Source organism: Eutrigla gurnardus (genome assembly GCF_963514095.1).
Source record: "Eutrigla gurnardus genome assembly, chromosome: 13".
Taxonomy (NCBI): Eukaryota; Metazoa; Chordata; class Actinopteri; order Perciformes; family Triglidae; genus Eutrigla; species Eutrigla gurnardus.
Genome location: NC_139936.1, coordinates 16,996,932 through 17,005,559, shown reverse-complemented (window position 1 = coordinate 17,005,559; position 8,628 = coordinate 16,996,932). Strand labels below are relative to the sequence as shown.

Genomic DNA, 8,628 nt, shown 5'->3' with positions numbered 1-8,628 from the left:
TTACGATATGACCTTGTAGCGATTTTAAACTTTTTGTGACAAGTTGAGTGTTGAGACATATTGTGATATATTGTGATTGATTTCCTTCGCTGCAAATCATTCAGTTTGTCCACATCTGTTTTAACTAATAAGGTGAAGTTTTCTCACAGGCTAAAATGTCTTCAGTCAATCAGACAGACAGACTGACCAAATTCCGGACTTTGTTTCACCCATGACCACACCAGAAAAAACGCAGCATCATTTGTGGACTTAAGAAGCAATTGTTACCAAAAGGCTTATCTTGTATTTGCAATATAAATAGTTTACAAAATAAAAGATTGATACTTGTGTGTATCAATGCGATATTGTCAAATAAATTATACTATGCTGATTTTCCCACCCTTAGTAGAAATGGAGCAGTATTTTTTTCCCACATTTACATTAATGATTATGAATGAAAGGAAATTGCCTTATTAGGTCCATTGGATCAAATATATGTTTTCCAAATGCCAAGAGAGCCGAAGCAGAGCATAAATAACCCTTTTTTGGGGGGGGGGGGGGGGGGGGGGGGGGATCGGAATAATGATGAGTTAATGGTGCTGAAATCTCACAGCAGTATTTCCCTCCTGACCTGGCATCTCGTCGAATGTCTCAATGCTGCGTCCCACCACCACAACAAACAGAAAGCCACGGCAGCTGTTTGAATATTCCTTTATAAGATTCCATCTGTCGACTTGGACCGGTCCTCGACACCTGGTATAGAGTCCCGGTCCAAGTTTTGTTCGCTAAAATATCTTTTTTATTTATCTAACTGAGCATCATGTGATTGTATTTGTTATTCACAAGAAGAGCAGCTTGCCATAACATCTACACAGGAAGTGTCAATACATAAAAAAAAACAAAAAAAAACACAAACTGTCTCCAAACAGCATCTGGAATCACCAACTCCACATATTTTCCTCGTCATCCAGTCGACCGGCCTCAAAGCAAATCTGAACAATGAAGTTGAACTTCTTGTTGCGGTTTGGACCAACCAAATCGAACGGTGTACAAGAGCTGACAACTCAAACTTTATTTATAAAGCACGTTTGAAAACCAACGGTCTTAGAAACTGCAAATATGTTTCTATGTTAAGCTGTAACTATAGAAGTGATAGTTATTCAGGGGATATGAATGCTATATTCTCTATCTTCTTAGGGGTGGAAACGAGTGTATGGTTGTGGGTTTATTAATAATAGAGCTGAGGTAAAAAGAGACACTGCTGACAGGACACCTAGAAAGGCACGCAAAGTCACATATATTTCTTTGTGTTATGCGTTTTTACATCATAAAGATTTAATAATTTTTCCGAGGCACTAACAAAGCTATTTTTATGCCTGACATGGCACAATGTAAAGCTTGAGCCACACAGCCGCGGACAACATCCAGGAAGTGACAAGGCTACTTCGGTGTCTGAGCACCATGTGACTCGTTATCACCATGGCATCCGAATCCATAACGGGCAACGCGGCCTCCCGTAACTACAACTCAAAGCTGGCATGCTACATGAAGAATCATTCGGTATGAAATGCTTAAAGGTTGAGTAGGTCATTTGGAAGAACCACAGAGATTTTGACTCAACCTTTAACGAACAAATTGAACACACTACAAAACAACATAGTTAGGTTGTGGCAACGGAACAAATGGATTAGGTTTAGTAAAAAGCTACGCGACCAAACTTGGTTCTAATGGTACACTAACATTAGTCTCCTGGTGAAAGACCTGGGCTTTGTGACCCCTGTTCCACCACCCAGACCTCCTCCCTACGTGGACTTTCGCAGACTTGTTTGAAACTAATAATGTTACGTAAATACGCCACAGGCAAAATAAGTTTTGTTGCGTGGGAAATGTCATTTTTAGTGCGCGACCAGGCTGGTTAAAGTTCTTACATGTCTCAACAACCTGTTGCTCTCCCCGGTCCTTCAATTGCCGAGCTGCCTAAGACATTAATGTACGTCATCATCGGTTACAGTTAAAGTCTATCGCCAACAACAAGTTGGGCTAGTCCAAGGAATGGTCCGTTGATATGCTGCAGTTTGGCCTGCGGGCCCCTCCCATGCTGGACTGGTATGCTAACAGCTGCCGGCCATGACGCTGCACATACAGGCCCTTATGGACCGGCCGGCCTGGGGGACATTTAAACTTTAAAGGGCCAAACTGGACAGCTGGGTGTGTTGATGCTGCGTGGGAGTGTGTGTGTGTGCTGTGTAGACTCATCCACTCAACCACTACACTCATTCGTCACACACAATAAGGACCAAAAGACCTGAGGACCTGCCGTTTTATCAATCCAGCACTTTAACACAACGCCGACACAGACGTAGATATTTCATCATCTGCACTGTTTCTGCCGTCTCCCTCCAACATGGGAGCTTTCATTGCCAAGATGCTGCTTCCGACAGTCAGCAGCCTGGTGTTTATACCTGCAGCCAGCGTGGCCACCAAGAGGGGCTTCCACATGGAGGCCATGGTCTACTTCTTCACCATGTTCTTCACTGCGGTGAGCTTCCGATTTCATGCCATTCGTTGATATTTGGTGACGGAGTGAAATGTTGGTTTATTGAACATAGATGTTCATATTATTTTTTTAGGTTATCTCTTTCCTGTTGAACTGACTAGTAAGCTATTCGATCAATACAAGTATGAATTCATCTTGTAAATCATATTTGTTGAATCTGTTCATCAAGTCCAAATCCACCTAATCCCTGGATTGAATCCATTTAAGCTTTAACAATGTTAGGAAGCAGAATTTATATATATATTTTAATTTAACCGTTATTTAGACGGGCAATCTCATAGAGACACATATTCTCTGGAGAGACCTGGTGAAGACACAAGTGTTCATACAAAGACAAGAAAGAACACAAGTCATAAAAGTGATCGTTTTAAACTATGAACTACAATACACCCCACCAACCAAAAGATACGTTAACTTAAGATCTATGATTTATTGATGGATGGATGTCGTGATATTATTATTGGCAGATACTAGCTGATGTAAGCATGTGCCATATTGTGTTTTACAGGAAGACAAGAATATTGGATTTTCATATTAAAAAATAAAAATAAATTGAAATATGTGATGGGCCGGGGTGTGATCTAAAATGTTTAAAGGGGAATTTTCATTTCAGCTCAGTGTTTACTGAAACATCTATTGAGGACCACAAGTTGTTTACCGTAAACATTTAAATTTAAGGGAAAGACTCAACTGTTAGTGATCACCCACATTTCTATGAAGTTTGTAAAGTTAGCTGATGTCAAACAAACCAGTGTGAAACCTGGAAGGTGTTTGTCTCCCTGTAGATCTACCATGCGTGTGATGGACCAGGTCTCTCCATCCTGTGTTTCATGAGGTACGACGTCCTGGAGTACTTCAGTGTTTACGGCACAGCTCTCTCCATGTGGGTCACGCTGATAGGTAAGTCCTAGTTCATGGTCTGCACCACTTTACCAACCCCGCCTCTGACTAAACTACATTCCCACACAACCAAACTAAGCTCTCAATTACGTTTCCAGGGAAATACATTTTTTTTCAACCCACACGGTCGCAATTTAAAGTTAAGATGAAAAATGTATTTTTAACCCTTTTAGATCACATCCCTTTCTCGGCAAAATTCAATATAAAAGAAAATATCCCAAATATCCATCTGCCTTTCTGGTTTTCACCATACGGATGATACTCTGAAAATTATGTTTCAGCACCACTTTTAAACAGTTGTAAACAGTTTGAAACACGTGGTTAACAAATAAAAATAAATAAAACATGGTACAAAACTACATAGTTTATTTAGTAAAAGAAACATGGTTTTCATAAACAGGATCAGCTTTTGTTCAACAACTACTCTCGCTGAGCACAAAACAAGCAGCTCCTCCAGCAACAGTTGTTAATAACACATGTTGTGTCTCTGAGTTCAACTCACATGTGCTTACATATGATCACACACGCACACACACACGCACACACACACACACACACACACACACACACACACACACACACACACACACACACACACACACACATTAATACTCCCGAGGTTTACAAGGACTCATGTGCTCTTAAGGACCAAATGCTTTGACAGTTGACTCCACTGATTGGGTTTAGATTGTATGAGAGTCGAGAGTCCGCTCTGTGGGCGACGCCCGTCTGTCAAGCAGCAAAGAAAATCCAAATCAATAGACAAAAGTCAATATCTAAAATTGTGAAGAATAGAATATTTACGATATAGCATTAAGCATTGTGGTTCAACTGAAAAGAAAAGGCGCCATCAAACAAATCACAAACATTTAAACAGATTAAATTAAAATGAAATGATAGATGGATAATAAAATGGCTAATATATAGGAACTAATTGACATAGACCATGGTGGACTTTTCTCCTCATTAATTAATTGGGAGTCACGACGGTTATTATTAGAGCTATACTTTAACTCAAGTCTGTGCGTGAATTACAGAAAGTGATCTTTGAGTTTGGGCAAAAACTCAACTTCGGTCATTCGAATAAGGACTCACGTCTTAATTTAATTGGAATAGTTCTGACAGGGGAAGAGACAGACAGAATGTATTTCTGGTGTTGCATTAATTCTTCACATGTCTCAAATGAATTATGTGCCTCCTTGTCTCAGCTCTGGGCGACTTCGATGAACCCCAGCGCTCCAGTATCACCATGTTCGGAGTGTTGTCCATCGCAGTGAGGATCTACCAGGATCGCTGGGGCTATGGGATCTACTCCGGACCCATTGGATCAGCTGTCTTCATCATCACTGTCAAATGGGTGAGTTAAAGGTCGGGTTGTTAAGAAAGCAGCAAGTCTGCGCAGTGTTGCCAACTTGAGTCCAATCAAAGTAGCGAGAAAGTCGCCATCAAAACTGACAGCCGCCCGTTCAGGCCTTCAAAGACACGCCCCCAAAATATGTCCAGGGGCTCAACATCTAATAATGCACCTGTCCACCTTGATGTCCTGCAGCAGCAACAGCTACCAGATTTATTTTTCTAGTTATTCTGTCAGAGCATTTGATTTATAGATGTTTGTTGGACAAATATAAGTGTTTTTGAAACCATGACCAACCCAGCTTTAATACTGCAGGTCACAGTGTCGTGTTTGTTCATGTGGTAAACAGATTATAGATTCAGACTCCTCTCCGCCCTCACCACTGTTTTTAACTCCTCGTTCTCTTCCATCTCCTTCATATCGTTCTTCTTATTTACTTTCTTCTTCGTGAGACACTCAGACGCCAAGGAGCACTGACCAATCTGCATTATTTGACACCTTGGCCGTGAGGTTGTTTTCTTCCTGATTCTTCCTCTGCTCCTTCTCTCTCCTCTCTCCATTGGTCGGACCGACTCTCTTGAACGGTGCTTGTCTGCTCTGTGGTGTTTCAGCTGCAGAAGATGAAGCAGCTGAGGGCCGTGTTTCCAGAGAAGGCCGTGTACACGCAGCAGGTCGGTCCAGGCTGCTGCTTCGGCGCTCTTGCTCTGATGCTGCGTTTCTACTTCGAGGTGACCGTCTTCAAAATAAAACCCATCCTAACACATGAATAGGATCAGTGCCTACGCAGTTTCTTTGATTTATTATTGAAATAACCTATTAACTTATCACATAGTTATTATCTCTATTATGTTTATATATTCTGTTATTTCAATGACATGCTATAAAACGGCAGCAGCTTCAGATCTTGATAAATTGGAATACATTTAACATTAATGAATGAAATGTGCTGTATTCTTTTTCCTGCAGGAGTGGGACTACGCCTATGTCCACAGCTTCTACCATCTGTCTCTGGCCGTGTCCTTCGTGCTGCTGCTGCCGAAGAAGAACCGCTACGCAGGGACGGGACGCAACGCTGCGAAGCTCAGCTGCTTCACTCTCTGCTGCTGCGTACGTTACATTTAATTAACTCTAAAGAAGGAAGGAGCGTTGGAGGCAGCTGGACAGGTCGCGTGTGAGGACAGGACAGACTTACATGAACAAAATAGAATTGAGAGGTGGAGGCCGATCTTAGAAAAAAACGGCATCATATGTCCATTTTTGAAGCAGACATTTTGACAGTTTAAAACACATATATGAAAATATTTGTGGTTCCATTTTATGAAAAAAAAAAAGCCACGGTGATTCGAGTGAGCCAGCATGCACCAGGGCCATACCAGGGCAAGCGATATGGAACAGGCCCATCATCTAGGTTCTTGATTACACCTGTGTTTACCCTGCAATGACATGGGCCTTTCGTGAATCCAGCTCACGTGTCCTTCACATCGCTCTAATCCTGCTTCCCTTATCGTTACAGTCCATGTCCCCCGGGACGACTAAAGAGAAGACAGACAAGTCACCGAAGAAGAAGAAGTCGTCTCGGTCCGTGTGGACGATCCCCACCGAGAAGCTGTGGACGAGTCGGTGCAGCACCCCCATCCTGCCTCTCTGCAACCCCCCGCCCTCCACGCCCGTCAAAGGGACCAGCATCAGCAAGCTTAAAGAGATGAATGGCTGGAAGTGAGCCATCACATAGGAGGATGGGCGTAGATAGCCGTCGGACGCGGGCGGGAAACTCACCAAATAGCTGTCAGCCAATCGCTGATAAACTTATATGTGACTGGTAAGTTAATCTTCTTCAGCAGGAAACCATGAACCATCATTTGGACGTTCCTCTCCACGCCAACAAAATCATTTTTTGGCTGGTAGAATATTTAAGGTCAGCAGCGACTACAGGAATCCACCAGCCGCTGTAGCTAGCTAGGTACGCAAAAGTGTACCTTGATGTAGTTATGACATTCAGGCCACAAGAACAAAAGGCAAAACCGGGCCGCCGGTGCCCTCAGAGACCCGATAAGGATGCAGCTGTCTGAAGCTGAGGACAGGCTACGCTATGAAAGAACACACACAGCACGGACGGGGAGACGGCGGCTGAGGCGAGCCAGTAAAACCGACTGGAAAATTTATGAGAAGAAGAAACAGGCAGATGGTTTATCTCTCCAAAATGTATAAATTGTCTTTAGAAATGTTCCTCAGGGGAGACGCTCCGTCTGCTCGCCTATCGTCTGTCCGTCCCCCCTCCTCTCTCTGTCCCGTCTCTCTCAGCGAGAGGAAGCACGCGGCTGAATTCATTTATGGGAACTACGAGACTGTAAAGCAAATTTTACTGTTTTTATACATGCCGGCATTGCCAAATGTGTCATGTGGAGCATCAGACAGTTGTAGTGGCAGCCCAGACGTCGGTCTGTAACCCCGACTGAAGCAGCGTTTGTGTTTCTGGATCAGCAGGTGGACTTCTGTGGCGGTTCACTGATCCTGTCCCTGATGTGCACCCTTCAGACTGCAATGTGTCTGTTGAATGCTTTCATCAATGTATTGTTATTTATTGGAGCGTGATCGGATTTATGTACTGTTTGTTTTTTGATCATTTTTGTAACACTTTGACAATAAAATGAAAAACTTTGTGACCCTGTTTCTAACTGGTCTTCGGGGACAGGATGAAACCTCGTCAAAACCCACTTTGACCAAAAACCCTGACTGGCACATACTTCAAGGCCCGCTCCTGTCCAGCAACACTAATCCAATTCTAAAACCACGTATCTCGTTGCACTTTCACTTCAGGAGAACATGGAGTTTGTGCGTCCACGCACGTCACCTGCCCGAACACGACCCAAAGACTACAAACGTCTCCTCCGTATCTTAGACAAAACAGTCTCCGGCCAAAGCGTGAATGAACCCTCCCTCCACCAGGGAATGTTTTGAGCCGGGGCCAAGCCGCCGGCCCCCGTGCCCAGAGAAAGGTGTTTTTGTCTGGGCTCAGACACTTGGCATGCTGGGCCACCGGCACCACCCGGCTGGCTGCGCCTCCCGGCCCTGACAGGACGGTAACTTGAGCCTTTTATTGCACAAGTGTGAAACACTTCTCAGCTCCTTTATGACCACTGTCTGTCCTGCACCGCTCCGCTGAGGGGCTGAAGCCCACACACATTCAGGGACTAAATTACTATACTTGTGAAGACTTTCTCCCATCTGTAATCGGTACACTTCACCGAAACCTAGTACCCACTAAACCCTTATCTCGACCCTAAATCCAAGCCCTGATTTGATGGTGTCTGCTGTGAGGAGCTGTTTTCGAGCTGACCCAAGGAGAGCCGGTCCTCACAAGGACAGGAACATGGAATCACACACACACACACACACACCCCATCTGTGGGTCTGAACCCGGGCCTGTCCGCCCGTGGTGCTCGGCAGACATCGACAGTGTCAACACAATGAGCGTTGATTGACAGAAGTGGGAGCGTGGTCGTCTCCTCCGTGGTCGTCTGCGCCCACATTCCGGGGCGTGGAATTTCAGTGGGTATCGAAATATAATGAAGAAATACATCTGAACAAATAAAAACAGGACTTCCACGAGGAGAACTTCTCTCCAACGTTCCACATGCCACGGCCCATTCGGAGAAGGTAAAGGGAAAATGTGCCGTATCGGTTTTCGTTCCGTCAAGGACCAAAGTGAAGCGTCTGCGATGGACTCTGGTATGTTGGTGCTGTGTGTTGAGGGAACTTTCTCTGGTGAGAGGGCAGCAGCTGGTGTGCAACAGGTCCTTTCTCTGTGTGTCAGCTGTTGCCACAGCTGTTGTTAATG

General features: G+C 44.2%; 1 protein-coding gene across 1 annotated transcript; it reads left to right on the top strand.

The window, feature by feature from the left end:
- Window positions 1-2,381: 2,381 nt before the first annotated feature.
- On the top strand, window positions 2,382-6,537 carry mymk (myomaker, myoblast fusion factor). Its single transcript, XM_084024745.1, has 6 exons — window positions 2,382-2,518; window positions 3,322-3,436; window positions 4,645-4,793; window positions 5,402-5,518; window positions 5,757-5,897; window positions 6,304-6,537. The coding sequence occupies exons 1-6, from the start codon at window positions 2,384-2,386 to the stop codon at window positions 6,508-6,510; spliced, it is 864 nt and encodes a 287-aa protein (XP_083880871.1). The 5' UTR covers window positions 2,382-2,383; the 3' UTR covers window positions 6,511-6,537.
- The last annotated feature ends 2,091 nt before the right edge of the window (window positions 6,538-8,628 follow it).